Raw genomic sequence first — 25,106 nt, 5'->3', positions numbered from 1 at the left:
AGAAGAAACCTACCAACTCAGCTACTTGGGGAGTCTGTGTGTGTGTGTGTGTGTGTGTGTGTGTGTGTGTGTGTGTGTGTGTGTGTGTGTGTGTGTGTGTGTGTGTGTGTGTGTGTGTGTGTGTGTGTGTAAGTAAGTAAGTTGAAAGCTGTTCTTTAATGACCTAAGCCCCAAGGCTAATTTGAGCTGCAGATACCAGCAGTCAACTAATGTCCAAACATCTGGGTGGTCACATACACACATACTCACACAGACACACGCACAAGGGCTGAGCTTTTATCATTGGCCAGAGGAAGGGTTTTAGCATCCGCCCTGACAGATGCCACCCACACATCAACACACACACACGCACAGACCACAGCCAGTGGAAAAACACTGAAGAAGGATTTAGGCTGAGTATGATCCATATATGTGTAACATATATCTGACAGCTTGGATTATGTCTATATATGAGAAGGAGAGAGAGAGAGTTGTGTGTGTGGTCTGTGTGAGTAGGTGTGTGTTTGCGTGTGTGTGTGTGTTTGTGAGACAGTGACAAAGCAGGGCCATTTCAGCAGGTCTCTAGCGGTCACTAACGCTTTTCTCTCTCTGTCTCACTCCTTTTTTCTCTCTTTGATACTCCCTCTACCGAAAGCTCCGCTCCTTTTGTTTCTTTTCTCCTCCATCTCCCTGTCACCCCGTCCCCTTCCAGAGCTGACGTAGCATTAAGGGAACACCCCCAGGAGAGAGTAAGGGTCACTGGACAGAAAAATGGCGAAGGGGTCAGTGTTGAAAGTGTATAGTGGATTTGATCTCTTTTCACTAGGTCAAGGCGTGCAGATAAAATCACTAAATCACCAAGACACTGTGCAAAATATTACATCCACCTGCTTCTTTCCATGAAACACGCATCCCATGATTTTTAACATTCAAAAATGTTGTTTTGCTGTATATTTTCGCTACATCTGCAGAGGTAAGCAGGCATTATATTTCGTTTTTGCACCGCACTTCCAGATATTGAACCAAAACTGAGAACAACAAGCAATTTCTTCCACATTTGATATATTGTTTTCATATAAATATTGATTATAGCCACTTTAGATAGCATGCCTGAAAGCTTTGCTGTGTATTGTTTATTCTGCAGGTTAGTGTCCCATATTATGGCAGCCTTTTTTACTGATGCAACATTAAAGCATCATGGACTCAAATATATTTCACCTGATATCCCTTTGAAACATTTCGATTCTTAACCTTGTGTCCCTTCTGTCCCCATACAGTTCTTGCACTGTTAATATTAGATGCACGAGCTGTAAACTGTCATTAAGGCATATTCTCTCAGCATCGCATGCATTTCTCTCATTTGGTACCGTATTTGGTGCGTCATTATTTGTCCATTTGAAGATTTCTGCATGCGGTTCCTTTATAACTTCATTTAGTCTCCTCTCCCTGTTACTAAGACCTTTTGTCTTTTTTTGTCCTGATCTCAGTGTTACTCTGCCCTCCCTCCCACTCCCTGTCTCTCTCCCTTTCACTGTGGAAGAGGTCTGAAGTTGCAGTCGCCAGAGCAATTAGAGACTTCATGTTCCTCCTCACTGTCAAGAGGAGGCAAGGATACACACATATACACGACACATGCGCACACAGACACACACGCACACATACGCACACACACACACCCGTCCTCTGCCGTCCTCTGCACTGACAGGCACTGTGCAAAAGTTCACTCTGCCACTGTGCTAACTATCTCCCTTTCTCTTCCCCTCTCTTTCCCTCCTTCTCACGCTCTGTCTTTTCAAGAAAAGTGCCAGCTAGCAATCTCTCTCTTCTCCCCCCCCCCCTCCAAGGGCTATCATCCTTGTTTTCATCTCCATCTTTTCTCTCTCTGTTTTATCTGTCTTTCAGAGTGAAGTTACACACTCGTCCTTCACTCAGTGTGTCTCACTAACTCGCCGCCCCTCTCCGTGTAACTGCACAATAATTACCCCCTCTCATCCACCAGCTCCATCTCTCCCCTTCCCTTTTCCCCACATTCTTTTATCTTTCCCTCCTCATTTCATATGCATTTCCTTCGTTTTCAGCGTCACGTGTGTTTGCAGTAAATTTGTATGCATCTGCTCTGCTCAATAGGCCGAATCTGATGTCTTGTGATTTTAGTTGAGTCAGTGTACACATGAAGTGCTGGAAACACGCAGACTACAGCCACAGATTGCTTGAGAATGAATATTGCAGAGCTTCATTTAAAATCTCCTGTGTGTCTCGTTCTTGGTCCCTTTTTATGATTCCAAATCAAATGAACTAAAAAGAGCATCAACTCAAAAGGGAAGAAGTTGAATGTCAAAAGAAATGTACAATATGCTTTTTTATCATGTCGTTACAGATCGACACGAGGGGTTTCTCCTTCACTTGCATGCCTTTCCTACAACTATTAGGCAGTCTTGAAATGACACTACATACGTATATCAGAGTGCCTTGAAGAAATTAAATTCCTCCATCTGTCAGCCCTCGCTTTGATCTCTTTCAGGTGAACACTGGCTTGGCCATAAGCTTCCTGCTCTCTCTTCATCAGAGAGGCCTCGAATGGCAGTCTGCCGTTACAACCATTGTGGTTTTGTGGGCAGTTGCATATCATTCATCTTCTGTGAAGTGCGATGAGAGCGCCATCGCACATGACAGACAGGGCAAGATGAATGACTTTTTAGCAAACCGCCTTGAAAGTCCAGGATCTCCTGAAGCTCTAGTGAGGGAAACTCCGTTCACAGTCCCGCTTTACTATTTGAAAGGTGCTGCAAGGTTTCCATGACTTTACCTCTAACATGTAATCATCTGTTTGTAGGGGACTCATCTGATCTCGGCATAATTGTGACCCATGAATTGTTAACATGACGCTCATGCCACATATAGCCAGGACACAAAGACAGATAGTCTGCTCAAAGGCACTGAAAGGGCGTGTGATCTGCTGGTGTCCTTGATATTGTAATGAGTCTTCTTGGTCTGCTAATGTGCTCATAAGTAATCATTATTGAAGGGCAGACCTCAAAGCCTGGCCAGCAAGTGGGCAAATGGTTCCTGCTCAAACATACTGATGATCAATCAAAAAGTAGAATATTCATAAACATCCCTTAGCGGCTCCCACTATCCTCACACTTCCTACAAACCGCCAAATAGGACTGGAAGCGTTGCCAGGGTTCATAATAGCTGTTTGTTCTCCTTTATAAAACGGTATGTTCTTTGACACAACCTCTATCACTTACTACTAAAGTCAGGCAGAGCGGGTTTGATAATTACCTGAAGTTTATCATTCTATCACTTGACGCACAGTCTGCACTTTCAAAAGAAGCCTGACTTGTTCAAACCTTACGATTCATTTGGTTTGAGGCTGTGATTTTTTAAAATCCTGAATCTCTCCTTTTAGAATTAATGTTGACGCTAATGTTTAATTACCCGTTTGCAATTAAAAATATATACATCGAGTAACCCTCTCTATAGACCGACATGTTCAAGCATGCAGTTGTTTGCTGTTTGTTGTTTATACAGCATTCGCCACGGGCTAAACATGGCTGAATGTATTCTGAAAAGACAAAATTTAATCTACAAAGTAAGGGCAGACTGTGAGCTGTCACATTTGATTTATTAGTAATTCTGTCTGCTGGCAGTATAGCTTCCTGCAAGACAAGAATATTTGGAGTAGAATAATTATTGCTTTGCTTATCTCTAGCTGTCTTTACAGCTGCCTCTAGTAATAACCACAGAATTCATATTCAAACTAATAACATGTAAGCTTTTGTTGCTTTTGTTCCAATCCCTCTGTTTCAAGGACGGTGCCACGGAGAGTTGCCCTTCTGTTCTGAAGGAGCAAAAGAAGCAAAATACAAGCCAGAGTGCCTATTACATGTTTTTGCCAGATGTGAACGATCTTTTGCTCGAGGCTGAGCACTGGCTTGCCACCGCACTTATTTGCATATTGCAATTAGTGAATTTGAGTTTCGCTTCAACCAGAACATTTTTCCATTAGCTTTCCAGAATGTGCGGTTTCAGTATTTGCGATTCAGCATTCGGCACAGTTTGTTCTGCATCTCTGTACATACTGTACACTGTGCGCACACACACACACACACACGCACACACACACACACACACGCATACAAGCTGCAGACAGACCTCAAAAATTACAAGACGAACCTAAGTGTATGTTCAGCCTCTTTCACGTGGCTGAGTTTATGCTCACTTCTTACCTAATAATCTGTCTTTTGTTAATTATTAAATACCTGTAGCCGTCACACAGACGCAGCAATGATGCCACTGTCTCCAAATCAAGAATAAGTACTTTTATGCACGTGGCACAGCTGTAGGTAACTTCATTAACTATTTATTAGGAACAGTGTGAAATTGTTTGGGTGGGGAGGGGGGCTGAATCTTACTGTATGTTTCAGTTTAATCTGATTTCATTTATTTTAAAAAGTCCGCCTAAGCCTCATTAATAATTTCTTTTGACCCCCACCCCACCCCTGCAAAATACTGCAATACCCACTCAACATCTCAACATAATGTATTTACAGCATGACAACTATAACAGAACGGTGAAACTACAGCCACTCTATCTTTTAATGCACGCCCTATAAATAAATGGTTATTACAGCCACTGAATGAGTGAACCAGGCACAGGCTCCAGCTCTCTGGCTGCTGAAGAGCTTGGGCATCGCAATGCTTCTGCACCTTCTGACTGCACCCCGAATTACTACAGTTTGGACATAACTATATATTAGATCAGATGATAGCTTGTATGCATGCATGCATGCATGAAATCTGATCCGACTGTCGGTCATATATTTAAACCAATTACACAATGTCCAGTTGAAAGTCAAGGCTTGCTGTAGATGTTTCATTTGGACAGCTGTTAAAAAAGAGCACATAGTTAAATCATCCATCATTGATGGATGATTATTTAAACATAATTTTCTTTCACTGAAGAGTCCAGCTCTTGACTAAAGACTCGCAAAGGTCTGTTTCTAACTTGACAGGCAGCTTGTCAGTCATCATCGCCTCATTTCAGGCGCTTTATTTTGTTCACTGAAACGTTCTTCAAACATATGCCCATATTTTTTGAGGAAAACTGTATTTGAAAATTTCAAATCTGTTCAGGGGAGTTTTTGGGAGGTCGGAAGCAAAGAACAGACTCACTGCAGTGCAGAATGACTCATACAATTTATACAGCACTTTGTGGATAATAGATGAGAAATAGCAAACTACAAAGCACTCACTTGGATAAAATGTACCCTGCAGTTAGTGGTGATGGAGCCATTAAATGACTTATTAAATTCTCTCAAGAGTCCCAGTTTGTGTAAAGCAATACATTTGAGTTGAGCGGACATAAAAAGGAAGACATGATTCTTTTATAAGTTAAAAAATAAGGAAGCGAGAATGTGATGATGACAGGCGGAAAACAAAAAGAGAGAAATAAAGCACACTTGTATGTGTGTGACAGCTTATATTTGAGTGTGTGAGCATGTGCTTTTCTGTTTGTGCACCTTTGACATTTATCTGTGCGGTTTATCCAAAAGCAATCTGCCCTGCTGCTACTGAGTTCAGACAAACCGGCGCTGCGGTCTAAAGTATTGCTGCAATATAGAAAACAGCATATAGCTTAACAAAATGGCAATGCAGTAGGTGGATAATGTCAGTCAGCCATCTGAATGTAATTCTCTTCTAAGAATGTGACATTGAAGTAATCCATAACCCAATTATGGCTGCTTCTCAAGAATAGTGTCTACATAATCCTTAATCCAACAGCGGTGGATCATGATAACAGCACACACACGCTGAGGCACGTTTGTACACATGGGTTAATGCATGTACATAGTATGTGGACATAGAGTACACATACAGACAGACATTGGCAAAAGCATCGAACACATGTAAATCATCATACAACCTGATTCACTGCTACAGTGAAAATTCACAGATGTAAGACCCATCGATGTCATCTTAGGCTAATGGCACCTGGAGAGGTCGATACATACACACCAACACATTTCATCAACAGCATTCCAAGCAAATCTGAATAGCGGATAAGCGAAACAAAGCCACAGACAGAGTTTACCATTTCCACGATGGGCACAGAGCTGCAGATGGTTGTGAGACTGTTCACAAACACACTGCATGTCAGTGAAGAGGAAGTGGACTCGGAGTTTACGTTTTACGGTAAATTCACATGACATCACATTAGTTCTGCGAACAATCTTCTGAGGAAGGCTGGTTAGGAAATTTTCACTCCGGCTTCCCTTGAACGGTTTTCACAGAGCACGATTTCCATCCTTGGAAAATGATTGCATTTGTTCTGTGAAACTCCAGCGGCCTTTACAGCACAGGGGAATGGAGTAAACAAAATGAGATGAGTAACACAATGTAGCATTACTCATAGTGTTTTAGTATTCCCCTTTATCTTCTAACATTTACAAACTATGAAGTTCAAGCCTCCATAGTATAAAGCACATGTTCAGTGCAATCTAACTACTATGAAAGAGTAGTGCATGTGAAAGAGGTCACACAGAGTGTCTATGCACTGAGGCTTGGTACTACAGTAGTCATTAGAGTCACTTTAAGCCCTTCATCTCTTCGCCACTGTTCCCCTCTCATCTCGTCTTCCTCTCTCACAGTACAGACTCTAATGGAGTTTGGACTAGACCTGAGGGATGGGGGGGGGGGAGGTGTGATGTGAGAGTGTGAAACACTGGAATCAGTATTGGTACTAGTATAAAAAAAAATAATAATTTAGCAATTTATTTTGAAAGCACGAGCATTAGTATTCTAATAAGTTTCCTTTATCCTTAACAGAGGATTGTCTCATTAATGTTTGCCCTTCTGATAAAAGGGAGACCTTCTGCAGGGTAAAAGGACAACAGTTCATACTGGCAGAGTCTCATTAAAACAAGTGTAACACTCACATTATGGCACAAGATGAAGGCATAGATGTAAATTTGAGAAGAGGCAACATCTGAAAGACGGAGGGGCTGATGCATAGAGGGAGTGATTTAATTTACGTGTGAGAGCAAAATAGAAAGCAAAAACAGAAGAAATGACAGAAAACAGACAGCAGAACAAGCATGGGATAAGGGAAAGACAGTGTCGCTGCAAATTAAAGACAGACTTTTGATGTTCTTTAATTAAATTTCTGTCAAAACAAGTGGAACAACCATTCAACATGTACACACACGCGGCATCCATCAAGTGGCACACCTCACAGCAAAGTGTCATTACAAAAGAAAAGACATCAATCTACCATGTAGCCCCACAGCAACTTTTCCAAACAGATCCACAGAAGGCAGAAAGACACAAAGCAAAAGTTGAGAGAAATAAGGAGAAAACCACAGAAAGAGAGAGTGAGAAGGCGAGAGAGAGTAGGTGAAGTGTCCCAGGTGTGCGCTCTATCCTCAGCAGTAGTTAAGAGCAAGGCACAGCAACGCCTCAGCCATCCGTCACCATGGAGATAACAAGCTGTCAGGGCCAGAGAGGATCATGGGCCACTGAGGCCGGTCACTCTGCTTGAACACCACCAGAGCCAATCAGAGAAGAAGGGGAGATGGTGAGATAATGTGAAGAGAAGGATAGATACTGGCATCAAGCTCTTCAGTGGAAAAAGGAGGGGGGGGGGAAAGGAGGAGAAACCAAGAGCACATAATTGACAAAAGGTGGAGGTGGAGGGGTTGAAGAGAGAGGTGCGAAACATGTGAGAGTGGCAAGACAAAGCTAATTTCAGCGGCAGAAAAAAGAAATGGAGAAGAAGGAGTCAGAAAATGTAGTGAATGCATGCAACTGTAATGATGTTTAGATGGGGGAAAGACAAAGGATGGCGCCCAGAGCCATACATCAGTCAATGCTGTTCATCTAAACAACTCATATACACATGCCAGCACATTTCCCTCCTGAAATGCTGTACACTGCAAGTAATTACCCTGCGTTTCCACTTTGAAAATGCAGCTTAAAAATGCCTCTATACATGTGTGCACTTTCCAATTAGAACTACAGTTTAGGAGTCTGTGTGCAGGCAGTGCAGAAAAAGCACAACAGCAGAGGAAGTCCTGAACAAAACACAACGTTCAACAGACCACAATGCAGTGGAAACAATTTCAAAAGAAGAGATCTTTCATATGCACATATGACAAGACAAAACAAAAAAAAAAATCCAAAGCTGCAGGCCAACATGGACGTCACATAAACCTCCACAGACGAGATTGTACTTTCAAGCAATCCTGAATGTGACACTTAATAATTAGATGAAAAACTGCTTCTAGCACAAGTGACTGCTGACAGGTCAGGTTTCACTGAATGTACTTAACTGTGGTACCTGAGGCATAATGAAGTGTGAGTGACCTGACATGTTCTCATCTTGATCTGTAGAATAAAGCACTGATGAAAGATAATCTCCACCAGACACAATGCAACAGACGGGCTGCAATCTGTGCACGCAGAATTACAGTTTTTCCATTTGACCGTATGAAAGCCTGGACTGCTATTCACCTGTAAAATCGTCCTCAGCTTAAAGTAGCATAAAATGAAATTCCTCAAGTACCTCAAAATTGTACTCATGTATGGCGCTTGGCTAAATGCACTTTCCACCAGTGTGTCAATGTGTGCATATGGGTGTATACATGTACCAGAATACAGGAGAAGACAAATGTGTGCCCTTCAGTGCCCTATAATGGATCCATCAAAGGTGAGTGGGACTGTGCTGGCATGCACATCTGATCAGTCTTGACAAGTGTGCAATAACAGCTGCTACAGCATCTCTGTAAGTCAGTATAAAGCGGCGCAGAGCAGAGAGCAGACCTTCAATTTAAATTGAGAGAAAATGTCCAAATAAATATACAGATAGGAAACAAGAAAATGACCCTGAAGGGCAGATTTAACACTTGAGAAGTGCCTGGCATGACTGTGGGGCACACATACTGTAGTAGTTAGGTACACGTGTAAGTCAACAAAGATTTATCTGACTATAACAAAAAGTGAGCGGGGAAGCAAAGCGGAGGGTGTAAGGGAGGGAGAGGAGGAGGGAAATCAGTGAAACGGAGGAAGAAAATGATTAATATACAAAGAAGGGAAACAGCAATTAACTGAACTTAGTTGTAAGAGGATGGTCATGAAATCAAATAAACTTCATATCAGAGATCGGTATCTACATACTTGAAAAATGGAAACGGAGGCGAGGTTATTAAAATGGGTTTGAGAACAATGAGAAGGAAGGATTCGGGTTTATCTATGTTGTATGGTACATATAGAGTGTGAGTGTGCACTCTGCAGAGCAAGAACAATAGGGAGAGGAGAAGAAGCATGCGGGGTGCAATATAGAGAGGTGCTCCAGGTGCTCTGCTGCAGGCAAGCGTGGGAGAGCATCGTGTGTGTGTGTGTGTGTGTGTGTGTGTGTGTGTGTGTGTGTGTGTGTGTGTGTGTGTCACTGAATGCCTCTCACATGCCTCTGTGTGGTGAACAGGTTTATTGATCTGCAAAGAGACGGTGAAACAACCACTTTCTGCCCCACACACACACCTAGACAAAATTCGCTTTAGACGCACTGCGCTGAGCACAAGCAGAACACAATTTGATGACGGTGAAATGAGGCTTAGCTTGTCGTCGCATCGCTGTGGTATGGCAGCATGCTGTTTCATCATCAGAGTTTCCAAAAATGTACTGTACTCATTTTTGGACAGTACATTAGCTATCCAACATATCTATATATACACCGCACTGTCTACTTCAGTGCGATCAATACACACACACACACTCACAAACGGGTACAAATCGTTGCTCCTGTGCACCAAACATCAGACACCAAGTTTAAGTCCCCCACACACACAAAGCAGATGCAAACACACATCTTCCTGGCCCTCCACAAGTAAAGGCACAGAGCTTGTGAATATATTGCCATCCCACACACACACACAAGGGCACACACACACACACACAAGGGCACACACACTCAAGGGCACACACACACACCTTCTGCTAGCTTCAAAACTGTCTGAACTAACGCAGTCACAGTAGGCAAACTTAACACTTAACTAACTAGCATCATGACCAAAGTGTGTGTGTGTCTGTGTGTGTGTGTGTGCTTTTGTTGCTCTCAAGCTGATTCCATGACAGGAAAATCACCTCAACTACCTAGTTCAAAACCATCTCACACACACAAAATCTTTTTCACCTTTCTCACACACTTATTTTTTTCTTACACCTTTTCTCTCTCACAAACACACATGCACACACACACACACACACACACACACACACACACACACACACACACACACACACACACACACACACACACACACACACACACACACAGGTGGGTCTCTCTGTGTGACACTTTCTGCCACCGCGGGTGTCCAGCACCCAGTGAGCTGCAACAGAATCTCAGGCGATGTGAAATAAGATTTGGAGTGTGTGTGCGCAGCGTGTGCGTGTATGCGGCGGCATGTTTGTAGCCTGTGGCGTGGGGGCCAGCTGATAGTAGTGGAGCTGAGCCATTCGAAAGCATTGTGAAATCCTTGTGAAACCCTTTTTTCCTCCAAACATCAGAGATGGAGTCTGAAAGGCAAACAGAAGGTCTTGCTGTCCAGTTTTGTCCATCAGACTGTCTACACTCTACGTCTGTCATGTGGATTTTCTGGCCACCCATTTGTTATACAGTCTCTCCTCACTCCAGTATAAGCACAACTCCTAATTTACATGACATTTCATGGGCTTTTGCCACAATACTTCACTAGTTTTCAACCAAAAAAATCTGTCTCTGTTTCAGTATTTTTGCTCAAAATCGATTAATTTCACAGCCTCTACCTGACCTTCATCAATCATTCCCTCTCATTTCTTTTCATGTTTCACTGGAAGCTGTCTTGGTCTACTATTTGGTGTTTAAGACCTTGACCAGTTCATAACCCTCACCTAAGACAGACATTACAAGCTAAGAAAAATTGAACTAAACCAAAGTGATGAGTGACATTGTTTACATTAACAGGAAAAAAGCATTTTGCAGGCCAAGTGAAAATGTGAATGTCTGTGAACGCATACATTTAGCATTTCATTTTAAAGAAATCCTAAATCCTCACTACTTGTATTGAGGTAGTTATTGCAGTATAAGGAGTGGTAAAAAGCCGAAGTCTTCTGTGATTAGTTTAATTACATAAAAGTTCTAATCACTGCCGAAGTCTATTCATAAACAATTCCTGCAGTTATCAGGAGGGAGATAAACCCTGCCATCTTTAAGAAGCTGAACTCATTCGGAGAAAACGTCTGCTTGGTGCCACACACTTTGTGTGATGATCCGCAGTTCCCCTCCTTTTTCCCCTTTGTCTCTTGTGTTTCCCCTGTCCCTCTGTCTCCTGTCTGTCTCTCCTGTGTCTGTCTGGTGTCAGTGACTACGTTTACATGCAGTCAATATTCGGGTTATGGTCAATATTCCGATTTCTGAAACATTTGGAATAACCTGTTTACATGCGTGAGCAAACAGGGGTAATAGTCGGGATATCCCGATCAAAACACGACAACGGACAACATGTCGACGCACGGAGAACGTCATGACACAATGCGCGTCATTTCAGCTTCTTCTTCCTGTATCCAAAAACAACAACAACAACAGCCCGGGGCCGGTAGCAGTCGCCTTCGTTTGCGCTTTGGTGCTGGTGCTGACCCACCACCAGTACTTGACACTATTCTGTCTCACTTTCTTCATTCATGGAGGGCGAGAACGTGAAGAAATAGGAAATGGAGCTGGAGCTGTGCCATCCATATCCATGCTACCTGCACTCAAAAGACCAAGATTCCTTGCGAATAGACCATGCGTAGAACACAAATTAATGTTCTGTTCAATGGGGATATTCCGATAGGCGTATATATGACCAAATATTCGGGTTAGAAAAGGAGTAACCCAGGGGTCATATTCGGGTTTTTCTAAAAGGTTATTGGTGTTTACATGGCTGCGCGCAACTGGGTTATTGCTGTTTTTTCCGGTTATGAAAGGGTTACTTGACTGCATGTAAACGTAGTACCTGTGTCTCCCTGCAGGGGCGTGGCTGACAGGCCGGGCTCGGTCTCTTCTCCCTGAGCCCAGCTGCACACAATCACTCAATCATTCAATCAAGACTCACCTGCCTCCACAGCACATAATCCACCTCTCCACTAACTGTTTGTCAAATCATCAGTTCATCTTTGTGGTGCTCCCTCCTCATCAAGACTTCCATAAACTCTGGAAATTCTTGTCTGTCTTAGCTGGCTCCTGATATAAGTAATCATTAAAGGCGTTAAAGCTTAAACCTAATGCGGCTGCCAACATGTTAGCCAGCTGTCAGCTAACTAGCCCCCGCCCATGAGTCATAGGAACATTTCTTGTTGTTTGTCTTCCCGTCTATTGACACAAATACTACATTCACATTTATACTATTATTATATGCCATTAGAAAGCTAAGATTCACATGAATCAATTGATGCAAACCACTTCAATATACAATCACAACAGGAGGCATTGAGGCATCTCTCCGATTATGTCTCTCAGTGATCCACAGATCAAAAACACTCCGACAAAAATGTCCTGGTAGGGACAGACGATCCACTGCAGTAAAAGATTTGGTCCATAACAAGATAATAGTCCACAGAAAGATGTTTTCTCATTATAAATTAGCAGGCAATGTGTTCGTCTTGCACTTGTCTTCTGTGTTTTCTCTGTTACAACTTTCGGAAACATAGACACACAGCCACTCTAATTTCTCCAGTTGACACCTCATTTGACCAATCACGATCTGCCACATGATAGCAACCAACAGAAGAATTGAACAGAACGGCCTCCTTCTCTTTTTTCGTGGAAAGACTGAGCCAATCACAGCCAATTCAGACATTTCAAATAGCCAATGAAATTCTGAACTGGCCGATAAGCCACTTCAATGGACTGTTTATTGCTCCTGGACACCTCAAATCAAGGATATCAGTGACAATAGCAATATTACGCTGACTTTGAAGCGACATGTAGCAAATGGCCTCAATATAAAGATGTACAGTCAAAATATAGTTACCTTAAATATCAATATAGTTGGCCTAAATTTAGATTTCTCAATGCCAATAGCACTTACAGTGATACTGATTGCTGGGGATAAATGTTCAGAGTGTCACACACACACTTTCATGCATGTTAGATTTCCATCCCTTTTGAAGACAGTGTGACTGTGTAAACAGATTTATGTCCCCACAACATGAGTAATACAAGGCCACACACACACATATGCACACATATGCACGTACACACGCACGCACAAAAAACTCATTCCTGCAGCAGTGCGGCAGCCGGCCCACTGTGGTCTTGTCTGTCCCTAATGTGAAAGGATCATCCTTAGTCCCACTGTCACTGTCAGTGTAGTCAGCAAACAGACAGTTGCTTGTTTTGGCTGTAAAGTAAAACCACACACAGACACACACACATGCAAGCACACACAAGCACACACAAGCGCACACATCCAATGTACACATTCCATTGTTCAAGCAGTGCAATGCTGATTACTGCAGTTGGGGTTGTATAAGGATGTCAAACACACTTACTTTGAGGAGATTCTGGGATGTCTGCTGTGCTGGGCCAACAAATCCACAAGATAAAGGAGTGAGGGTGGATGGGAGGATGGTCAGAGTCAAGATGGATGAAAATGTATCAAAAGAACACAAAACAGACAAAAGACAGAAAAAAAAAATCACCAAAAAGATAAATTGTGACTGCAAACGTGGGTGACGCATAAGCAGAAAAAAAGGCTCTAAAAAAAGAGGGACTGGATAGAGAAGGGAGGAGGGAAGCACCAGTGTTGGATGAGGAGATGAAAGGGTGGAGGAGTGAGAGGGACTAAATGCCGCATGAAAGGTGTGCCAATGAACAGACAAGGTTAAAACGGTGAGAGCAGATGTTTTAAACAGATACCATACAAAGTGCATTTCATGAGGACAGCTTCGTCTTTGAAACCGAACATACACTTGGAGGTGATATGCCGACAGTCAGGTTAAAATGATGAAGGTTCAGTGATAAACTAAAGGTTATCTTAAAGGTTAAAGGGGCCACTTTCACCGGTGAATGAAAGGATATGGGCTGGAGACCATACGGATGCACCAGTTGCGAGGACAGGTGGTCTGCTTAAGGCAGAAGAAGACCACAGGCGCCAGGTCTGGGAAGGGCACCACAAGGGTGCTTAGGTCACTGCCGATACTGTCATCATCCCCTGGACCCACTTCCTCAATGATGTCATCAGCGTGCGCCGAACCGTACTCCTCACTCTGCCCTGGCCCTGCTGAGGAGATGCTCCCCAGCGGCACAGGACACTCCTCGCTCGTCATGGCAACCCAGCCGCAGTCTGCAAGACAATGTGAGTTGACACTGGGATTAGAGGGAATGAAATGATTATCACATTGTTTGACGCATTACGGATCTTTAAGAGACTGTAGATTAAATGCTTTGATTTAATTAGCATGCACTATTTGCACTGCAGTAAATAAATATTAATTTAATGTGTTTATTTCATGAAAGTTTGATTGGACAAGCAGTCTGTTGGCTTTGCACTCGCTCCCATAGACCATAAAATGTCCTCCATGTCATAACATCAGCTCACCGCTCACAGATATTTAAAGCTTGTTGTTTTCCAGCCCCGAAGGCCCATTAGTCTCTTGCTGTCTCTTTGCCCCATGAAATCAAACGCTCTTATCGTAAACTCACTTGTCTGCGTAACAGAACGCACTGCTTACTGATAACAATCACCTCTTAGAATCAAGCAAACACAGAGGGGTACTACAGCAGAGAATAAATCAATGTCAACAGTCATTGCACATTCATTGACGATTCATTTAGTCCCATCACAGTGTTGTGGGAGAGGAAATGGCTTTCCATCTCCTACCACTTAGCTCATGAATGGATTCACTTTTATCTGTGAATACAAGACACGTAAGCACGCACACAGACAAACGTGCACAATGCAGCTGTTGTGAATAACATTTTTTGGGCCCTGGAACTTCAGTAGTAATCAACAGCGAATATTCAAAGCTTCTGAGCATGACTCAAGAAGACGTTTCATTTTCAGCCAGGCGTTGATTTTTAAAGATTCTGTTATTCTATAGCATTATTGTTTGGACTGTTATTTGTATTGAATAAAAATATATATTCCTAAAGGTTTGCTTTTATGCATCAGGGTTTCTGTTCCCAAAAAAAAAATACTGCCCGTCCATGTGTCCTGGAAGATTTCAATGTTATGGACAAATGGGAGAAATTCTGTCAAATATTATCTATGGACCCTATTTTCCCATGTTTTTGTCTCTAAGTAACTAATGGGGACAACAATTTTTGAAATTGGTCCAGTATTGACTGAGAGCGCTGCAGCCAGCAGCCACAAAATGGGCTGCAGTGTAATCCCTTCAGGTGTTTGCACGCTTTCAATGCACATCCACTAAAAGTGCTTGTTTCTGCCACTGACAGGCTCAGGATGTTATTTTAAGTGTCTGACTGCGTTATGGAAAGGATCCCCACGGAGACAGACCTTTTTGATAAAGAGTACATTGCTCTCACCAAAGCCATCAGAAACAGGACTTTTATCATCGTGAAACAGTTTATTGAAAACTCAACAGAAACAAAAAGTCACACAAACTATGTTTTGCGAATGTTTTCACTGAATCACCAGAATCAGCCAAGTTTGCTCAAAATAACCGCTTAATTCACAAAGTTTGATGTGAAAAATGGGAGTGGGAATCAGAGAAATGGGGTAAAACAGCTGGTAGAGTCAGAATATTTTCATATCTAACTGGAGAATTTTCTTTTCATTCTACATTATGACTGCAGAGATTTAAATATTTTAGACTTCAACAGATTTTCCTGTGAAAAAATGGTAATTACCAAACACCAGAAACTCTTATCATGGATAAATTGTAGACTTACAGTACTTAAATGATCATCATAAAGGCTTTGAATTGATTGAATTGAATTAAAAAAAAACAACCCTGAATTGAAAACCAAATACCTACGAAACAAACTGATATCTGAATAGTTGAGTGTTTGCTTTCAGTTCTAGTTCACAAAAAAGTGAGTTTGCTTGATCCAGTGTGCAATTTTACACACACCTTTACATCAAATGCTTACAACAGAGAACACAATGTTGCATTTCATTTGGCTTTCAGTGCTCCAGCTCATGTACAAAACAAACAAAACACACACAAAAAAGCCAGATACTGGCACGAGTTATTGTTGGCAGGGAAGTCCACATGTTGCTTTAAGGATTTTAATGCAAACAGAGAAATAATTTAAGAGGGGAAAAAGGAGCAAAGAAAGACAGAATGACAGAAACTTTTGTTCTTTTGGCTCAGCCAGCCCTCACGTGCATCCACCCGGTGTGCCAGCTAGCGAGTCAACCATTAGCAGCCGGAGCCTAAGTGAATGCATCATAACATATTGGTCTGTTGGTCCTCTTGCTCTTAACTGGCAGCCAAAGGAGGCAGCCAACAAGAGGCAAGGAGCCAAGCAAAGGCAGGACATGTGCATAGCTGGACATATGGTATGCAGAATTTTGCACACACACACACACACACACACACACACACACAAACACACATATACACACACAGAGAGAGAGAGAGAGAGAGAGAGAGAGAGAGAGAGAGAGAGAGAGAGAGAGTCACGGATAAGATATTATTGTTTGACAGTACTTGCTTGCACTAATGCACAGAAATAAGATTAGGAGGATGTCTAAGAAAGCTGCATGAATATTTTAAGCTGCATGATCATGTGTGAACGTTCATATTTACTACCACTCATATGATATTTGCGTATGGCCGTCTGTGCTACGAACACAAACAGATAAGTACAAACATGCATGCGTAGGTGTGGATCCCTTTGTGTGTGTGCATAAGTAAATGTGTTTGTTCACACTAAATCCTACAGTGGGATTAATTGGCAGTGGGAGAGCAGACTTTGTTTTTATAAGATAATGATATTAAAGGCTATTCATTACAAGCTATGAAAATAGGACAGAGATGAGTAGCCGGTATTTCTCACAGCTCCCAAAGATAATCCCCTGACGAGATGTTAAAAGCAGGTGGAGATATCAAAAACATTAGAGAGGGGAAAGTCACGCTCAGTGACAAAACTGACATGTTGATGCTCTCTCTCTGCCGAATAATCATCCGTTAATATGCCTGTGTATCCATTTATGATCCCAGTACAAAAACCAGGCTATTGTTTTGCTTCTCCAAAACTGGCCTTTTAAATTAGCTTTACCATGGCAACAGTTGCTTCCTGTGGAGGCAGGAAGTTTATTCTTACTCTGCTGTGTTTTATTTCCCATGACAAAGCTTCTTAGAGAGACCCTGCAGCTATTACCGGCGACTACAATTAAGCAGGAGACAGCTTTGCAGAAATGGTTGGAAGGAGTGTGCGTGGATATACGTGTGTGTTTGTGGTAAAGAGTGAAAAAAAAAATGGCATATTCGCAAATTTGTTTGAGTGTTGAATTTATGCTGCACGGTGGCGCAGCAGGTAGTGCACGTGCCTCACAGCAAGAAGGTCGCCGGTTCGATTCCTGGGTCAGGCCTTTCTGTGTGAAGTTTGCATGTTCTTCCCGTGCATGCGTGGGTTCTCTCCGGGCACTCCGGATTCCTCCCACAGACCAAAAACATGCTCATTAGGTCAATTGATGACTCTAAATTGTCCCTAGGTGTGAGTGTGAGTGTGAATGGTTGTGTGTATGTGCCCTGCGATCGGCTGGCGACCGGTCCAGGGTGTACCCCGCCTCTCGCCCATTGACAGCCGAGATAGGCTCCGGCCCCCCCACGACCCCGAAAGGGATAAGCGGCATAGAAAATGGATGGATGTTGAATTTATTTCATCTAACTTTTCTGCACCATAATACGGCTGCACCTTTACTCCAACTGTCCTTTCACAGTGTTCATGCATGCTGGGAAAGCTTCCTCTCAATGTGTTTATCGGGTATAATGATGACGATTGACGGATGTATGTGTGTGACACAGGAAAACCAACAGAGAGAGAGAGAGAGAGAGAGAGAGAGAGAGAGAGAGACTGTGCATGAGGCCCTCGGTGCTGTGTTAGCACTGATACACACACAAACAGACAAATTCTCACTTTCTCTACATACACACTCTCACACATTATCACCCTTAATTGGGGTAGCGGATATACAGTCACCCATTTAGCTGCACTATGAGCTAAAGGCTGCGATGAGCCATGGAAAAACTTGCTTTCCCCCTCCCACACACACTCACTGCGACAGTCTGAGACAGACACAGGAAGAGACTGGATGGAAAACAACAGCGAAAACATACTGTGGATCCATGAGGGGTTTTGGCAACACATTCTTCATTTCAGTCATTTCACACTGCCAATTTGAATATAAAAAAAGCAGTGAAAAGCTGTATCTTCAGTCCTTGCTGGGTGTTTACACTGAGCTCAAAAATGGGATGTATAATACCTAAGGGACACATGACTAAAATTCTCAGTGAGTCACTGAAACAGCTCAAAAGTGAAGGCTCAAAATAAGGAATTGGAGACTTAAGACAAGAAATGACGTGAGCTTCCACTGCTCTAAAATCAGTTATGAATGCCTGTGAGCTATGCACGTTCAGTGTAGCCTCAATAACACTTGTAATGTAAAGTACATTACAAGTGTTCCACACAAATAGGGATGTTACATGTGTGGTAAAGCCTAACTCAGCCCTTTGTGCATCACTGTATGTTCTATTGTAGTGCATCCATGATGTTGTTTCACCTAGCTGTATTTATAATGTCACTGGCTGAGCAGGCGGAATGAATGTGCATATATTGTTACTGTCATATGAGCACAGTACCTTTTGCACAGAGGATATATGACATGTGGCAGCAGCTAAAGCACAGGACTGAATAACAAAACAAACAATGGCTGAATTCCATTTTGCTACTTCAGGGTCCTTTCAGTGTGCGTGCCAGCTCACTGACACTCTGTATGGGCCTCCTATAGACGGGCTTCCTGTTTACAAGCGAGGATGCACGAGCAGCAGGTAGGCCAAAAGCCCCTTTGCGACGATATCATGATGTGAACATGTTCAGTATTTAGAAATAAAGCAGCTTGCTGGAAACCAGTTAAAGTTGTTCTAAATGGGTAACGATGTGGATGTGGCACTCTTTTTTTAACCACATGCCACACTTTGATCCATATCTGTTTGGTCTTCCTAGCTCGTGACTCATACCCTTGAATGAAACGCCTGGCTATTAGACTACAGCAAAAACACAGAAGTCCCCAACGTTAGCATAAATAAGATAATGTTAGCATTTAGGAATTTTCTGCTGTTTACCTGCTGCATAGATTAAAAGCACAGAACCTCCATCATTCTGGATATCACATCTGTAATACAGGCACGTATGAAAATCCTGCAGCTTCCTCAAAATATTCTTAACAATAGACAGGATTTAATAAGCATTATTTATCACACACAGGATCATGAAAATAGACTTTCCCCCTTTTCCCTTTAAAGCTAAGCAATGCATTTTCAAGCCGCAGTTATCAGATCAGTCTGGCACCTTCATCAGCTGGAACCAGGTCACACACTTCAAACTGATCACCAAAGCACTGATCACAAATGATTGCACAATTTATTTATCTGCCATAAACACTCTGTACAAATGTGGGCTGTCTTACCCTTAAACTGGGATTTCTTCTTCAGCAGGGTCTGTGCAAAACTACCCACCACCTTCCAGTACTTGGCACCATATGAAATCTGACCAGACTGCTGGATGCCAATCGCTTATTCTGCACCCTGAGCGTAAAGGGAGGTCACCCACTTGGACACACATTGGACATTTTTTATTACTTTTGTGATTTGTGCAGTCAAGAAACAAAATGTCCTGTTGATTCTGTTTTGTTTTCTGCTGGACCCCCAGCGTGCACATACATCTCATTTATGGGACAAGTACAGATAAGTTGAAAGAAGCAACACTTGCGTCTTTTCTGCTATGACACATCACAATATCTGCAGTGAAAAAGGCTGCGTGGCTCCATTGACATTCCTGGTCAAGACAGCAGCATCGCAATGTTTTAATCAACATACATGCAAACATTGAAAGCACAAAAGCAAAACATAGCGATTAACTCACAGGATCATATGCCTCAGAAGACAGACAGGAGGAAGAGGATCTGGCTAAGGCAGCGATTACAAGTTCATATTGAATTTGCCACCAAAAACTTCCCTAATTGGGATCATCTTCAGAAGGCAGCCCAAGTTTACAGCTAGAAAAACTGGGACATCAGGGAAAGAAGTGATAGGCCTACTTATTTGACATATTGCAGTACATAATCCTCAGTTTCTCCAGGAAAAATGTTATTAAACGTGTCTCCCTGTAATGCTGCATTATGAGCTTCAGAAGTTAGAAAGATTGGTGCGGAAAGTTGAAGGAGAAGATGAGTTTTCTTTCTTTTTCTTCAGCGAAGATACAGCCGGGATGGAAGTGTGCATGATGTGTACGGTACGAATGCATGTCTGTCTGTCTGTCTGTCTGTGCGTGTGTGTGCATCTGTGTGTCAGGTGATTTGGGACAATGCTGAGCCCAGCACAGCACTCGCAGACAGCCAGGGATCTGACTGTCACACCAACTTAACACAGCACCAGGTCTTAACGTTTCTTAAATTCCCTCTCTCACGGTGTCAAAACACAGTGACGGAAACACAATATTATCACTCAGGAACACTCGCACGTGTGCGCGCGCAGTTGTGTGTGATTGGGATGAATAATGAGCAAGAACATTGGGCATGTGAGAAAAACACTGGGCAGATCCCTGATGGTTGGTACTGTCCCAGGTGTGGGTGTATGTGTGTGCGTGTGTGTCAGAAGAAACATAATGCACCATTGCACCATCCAGACAGTGGCTAATGCTATTAGACTCACATCAGGCAAGGATCCCTTGAGAACACAACTTAGGCTACACACCCCATGCACAAACACGACACACACACACACACCCCCTAACGACAGACACACACACTCCCTGTCGCGTCAGCTATGTCAGGCAATGCTTCATCCGCTGACCTGAGACAAACCAGTTTTGACACCTAACGCTGAGTGATCAAAACAACACATTACTTTGTTACTGAGACTATCAATACATTCAATGAGAGGGTGTAATGTGTTTATAAACCAGGCACTGACGGGGCAGCCAACTCTGAATAAGACGACTGGCTTTTTGACAGCGCTATTTCGAAAATGTGATAAATGGGACTCTCGCACGATGGAGAAGAACACAATTCCCACTCTGCAACTTTACCTTGGCAAATAAACCTTAATATGTCTAGTTTAGTGCCATTGAAATATTTAAATATGTCAGCATAAATGGACTTTCCAGCACGATGAAACACTTTTATTGCACGTTCTAAATGGGTTTTGATAAACTGTAGAGGACAGCTCAAAATAAACTCCGCCTTGCAGTTGAAGTTTATTGTTCATTATTTATTCTGTATCATTGTTTTCTTTTCAGTTGTGTCACTTCCTCTACATTACAGCCTGGCTTCACAACACTTCACGATAATGACCTGTGTGCTTTACTTAGAATAACCCTGAAGAGATCTAAAGAGGAAGGGAAAAAAAAAAAAAAAAGCAAAACTAAATCAGTGTAACTGTCTGGCTCAGCCATTGTTGCTGGCGCAGGGCACCTAGAATATTTCTCCTGAGAAAGTAAACGAGGCGGAGAACATGCCGCATCGACTCTATCTGTGACAGGCTGTCAGAGGGCAGCATGCATGGGCTTCAGTCATTTAAAAGCTTTGTGGTTTGTCCGATTTTGGCTCCAGTCTGAGTGTGACAGGCGGCATCCGCAGCACAGACGTCGGAGCTAGCATTCAATTTGCTGGTGAATTTGAGCAACAAATGAGACTGAACTATTGAAAAAAGCATGTTTAAAGAAAGTTTTTAATATTTTATGGAGCTGCACTGGATTTTGTCTGAAATCTGCAGACTTGAACGAGCGAAGCTGAGCCCTCCAGAATCTTCAGCGGCTCGTGGGGGAAGAAAGATGAAGGAAACTTCTGGGAAAGGTCACTCTGAACTGAGCAGTGCGAACGTCACTTTGCTTTATATAACAAGATAAAACAAGTGATCCATGCCCTGCTGTACCAAACATTATGCTCCAAGAATTAGGTCTAAATTAGGTATTAAACTTGCTTTTAATAATGGATTTTACTACAGAGGTGTGCACCAGTTCTACACAGGTTAGTGAACCAAGTAACCACATTACTGTCTGGCATGTTTTTCATTTGTCAAATTCAGCCTTCTGTGCTTGGTAGTTTAAATTTCCACCCTGAAATGGGTGGAAAATATCCACAACCACTGCAGTGAGATGGGCTGTTAACCTGCAGCCACAGCCAGAGGACACTTAATGGTATTTCATTTGGTAGGTGACATATGGGTGTCAGTCCCATCTCCTGCTTCCAGCAGTATTATCCTGACTCGGCAGAATAGCCAGATTGGCCCAGGCATTTGTTATGGATCACAGATCAGCCGAGTGGGCAGATTTACCCCTAACAGACATATGCTCTGTGAAAATAACACATCATCGGTCCACACTGAAATCATAGCTTATCACATTTTTGAATTCAACAGATGTAATTCTAATATATGAATATATGAAATATAATAAACCTCTATTACCACCACCAAGCTGTTGAATTAAGATGTTTCAAGCCATATTTTTATACTGACACTGAATCAAATGACTAAAGGTTGGATGCTGTGCACCAGACTCAATGCAGCGATCAGCCGTTTTGAGCTCATGACCAACATCACCAAATGACTCCACTTCACATAAAATCTCAAGTCAAACATTTAGCAAGAGAAAGAGTTGAAGTCTTGATCTCTTCATACAGTTAGAATACATTGCCCGTGCCCTCGTGCTTTCATGTGTCAACACTGCGTAAACATCCCTTCAGTCAAAAGCAAGTTGACTTTCTTAAAAGTTTGGAATGGAAATGACAGCTCTTTGTCAGAATATAGAGTTTTTGGTCTTGACAACATTTTGATGCGAAGAATGGTTGAAAGACTTGATTGTTCTTTAATCTTGCATCTTCCCTTTTGGAATTTTAAATTCCCAGTTTCCATTTAACTTTCTTAATCTGCCTCCCCTCCCTCTTCTTTATCTCATCTTCTTATCGCCTCTCCTGCCCCTTCCCCTTGCTCTCATTTTCTCTCCACTTGTCCCTGCATTTCTTCTCCTGCTCTACCTCTTTCACTTAAATTCTCTCTCAGTCACTCTCTCTCCACGATGAACATGATATTGAGCTCTGTGTCAGAAATCATCTTTAGAGAGTGGCTGCCAGTCAATTACACTAAAGCAGTGGCCCCATCAGCCTAATCTGTTTTAACAGCATTAGCTTTTGCCGAGCAGCCAACACTATCCTCCAGCATGTACCGTTTGTATGGATGTCAGCACGAGTGAACTCTTCCTGAATCCTTATCAACACCGTGACATGCTATTGCTAATGCTAATACAATGCTTTGCACTGTGTAGTGGCATAAAATCTTTAGCATTACCATCATGCTAACAGCTTTTAGAGTTTGGGTCACACTGAAGATCAGCACGAATTCACTGGGTGGCAGACTGGGAAATGAGCTGAAGAGAAGCGAGTGGAGACCAGGAGCTACAAATTGGATCACGGCTCACTGCACAGAGAACAGAGGCTAGACGTTGACTAAAGACCACAAGCACATCTCTATTAAGGAGAGACTTTATGGGACAAGCTACACAACAATGCTGCTGATCTCACTTTTGATTTGCCCATTAATCATTTTTGGGCTTTTTCCAAATGTATTTCAGCTCTTTTTATTTTATAATCAATGTCTGTTCAGTTTTAGCTTTTGATCATTTTGGAGGAAAAGTGCATTCATCGGGCCTTTTGAGTTTCCAGACAGCACGCGACAGCTGAAGGTTACTTCAATTATGTTGATGAAATATGGATGTTCCTCTCTGTTGCCTCATTTCTTTCTCTCCACTCTTGCTAGCTCTGGTATTGTTGGCTACCAACTGTATCAAAAACAGAACAGTGTGTTGAGATTCATCTGTTTTTTCCAATTCAGTCCATGTTCGCAAAATAAGCTGCCAAAGGCTGCATAAGCTCTTGATTTTTTTTGCTTCCTGGTTTGGATTCTACAATTCTACACTCTCTTAATTATGATCAGTAATTTGGAGACTCAGGCTCAGATTTCAAAACATTGTAACTGACCTAAAACCAAGGCTCATGACGACGTTATCTTTTCCTATCTGTATTTTTAACATGATTCATAATAAGTGGATCTCAGAGGACAGGAAGCAGAAGCGACACTGCCGGTGATCCACACAAGAAAAACTCCACTCCTGTCACAGTCTGGTTATCAGCACATTTATTATCATCTCTGATGTGTTGGTGTGTCTTTGTGTACATGTGTGAGTGTAAGTGATGTGGGGAGGGGGTTTGCGCTTCCATGCTTTGCGGAAATTTGTGTGCACACACTCGTGTGTGTTATTGACTGATTTATAACAGGCTCCCCAAGCTCCCCGGCACAAATCCATATTGGCGAGGAAGGGGAGGTCCAATAATGCTGCCAATGATTTACTATTAGAGCTCTTGCTGTCATTCTTTCACCCTGATAAATGACATACATTTCTCTCAGGCTGCCCGTCTGGGAGGCAGAGGGAGCTCATACTTGTAGGCGTGCCAAATAAAACAAACGGTCAATCTTACAGGCTGACGCACGAGTGCATCTACTGCAGCCTGTCAGCTTTGGTAAGTGTGTGTTTTCAGCTCCAAACCAGATCAAGCAGTTGTCTGGTCTGAGCTGAAGACAGTGACAGTGGCAGAGGGACTGAGAACGATCAATTCACATTAGGGGCAGACTGCTGTACGGCTGCAGGTGTTCATATAATGTGTGTGCCGTTTGCCTGAGTGCATGTGTGTTTTGTGTATGTGTGTGTGTGTGTGTGTGTGTGTGTGTGTGTGTGTGTGTGTGTGTGTGTGTGTGTGTGTGTGTGTGTGTGTGTGTGTGTGTGTGTGTGTGGGAGAGAGAGAGATCCTGCCTTCCATCACATTTTGTGCTCTTCCTCCCTTCTCCTCTGCTTCACACATAAA

The 25,106-nt window shown here is 42.6% G+C and overlaps 1 protein-coding gene across 1 annotated transcript in view; it reads right to left on the bottom strand.

Moving 5' to 3' along the window:
* Positions 1-25,106, bottom strand: part of cacna1ia (calcium voltage-gated channel subunit alpha1 Ia) — a 148,005-nt gene that overhangs the window by 92,573 nt on the left and 30,326 nt on the right. Inside the window, exon 2 of the mRNA XM_070980381.1 lies at positions 14,081-14,345. Within this exon, the coding sequence (XP_070836482.1) occupies positions 14,081-14,328 (248 nt within the window). The 5' untranslated portion in view covers positions 14,329-14,345. The remainder of the gene's footprint in view (positions 1-14,080; positions 14,346-25,106) is intronic.

Source organism: Chaetodon trifascialis, chromosome 15 (assembly GCF_039877785.1).
Source record: "Chaetodon trifascialis isolate fChaTrf1 chromosome 15, fChaTrf1.hap1, whole genome shotgun sequence".
NCBI classification, from domain to species: domain Eukaryota; kingdom Metazoa; phylum Chordata; class Actinopteri; order Chaetodontiformes; family Chaetodontidae; genus Chaetodon; species Chaetodon trifascialis.
This window is presented reverse-complemented; position numbering and strand designations above follow the sequence as displayed.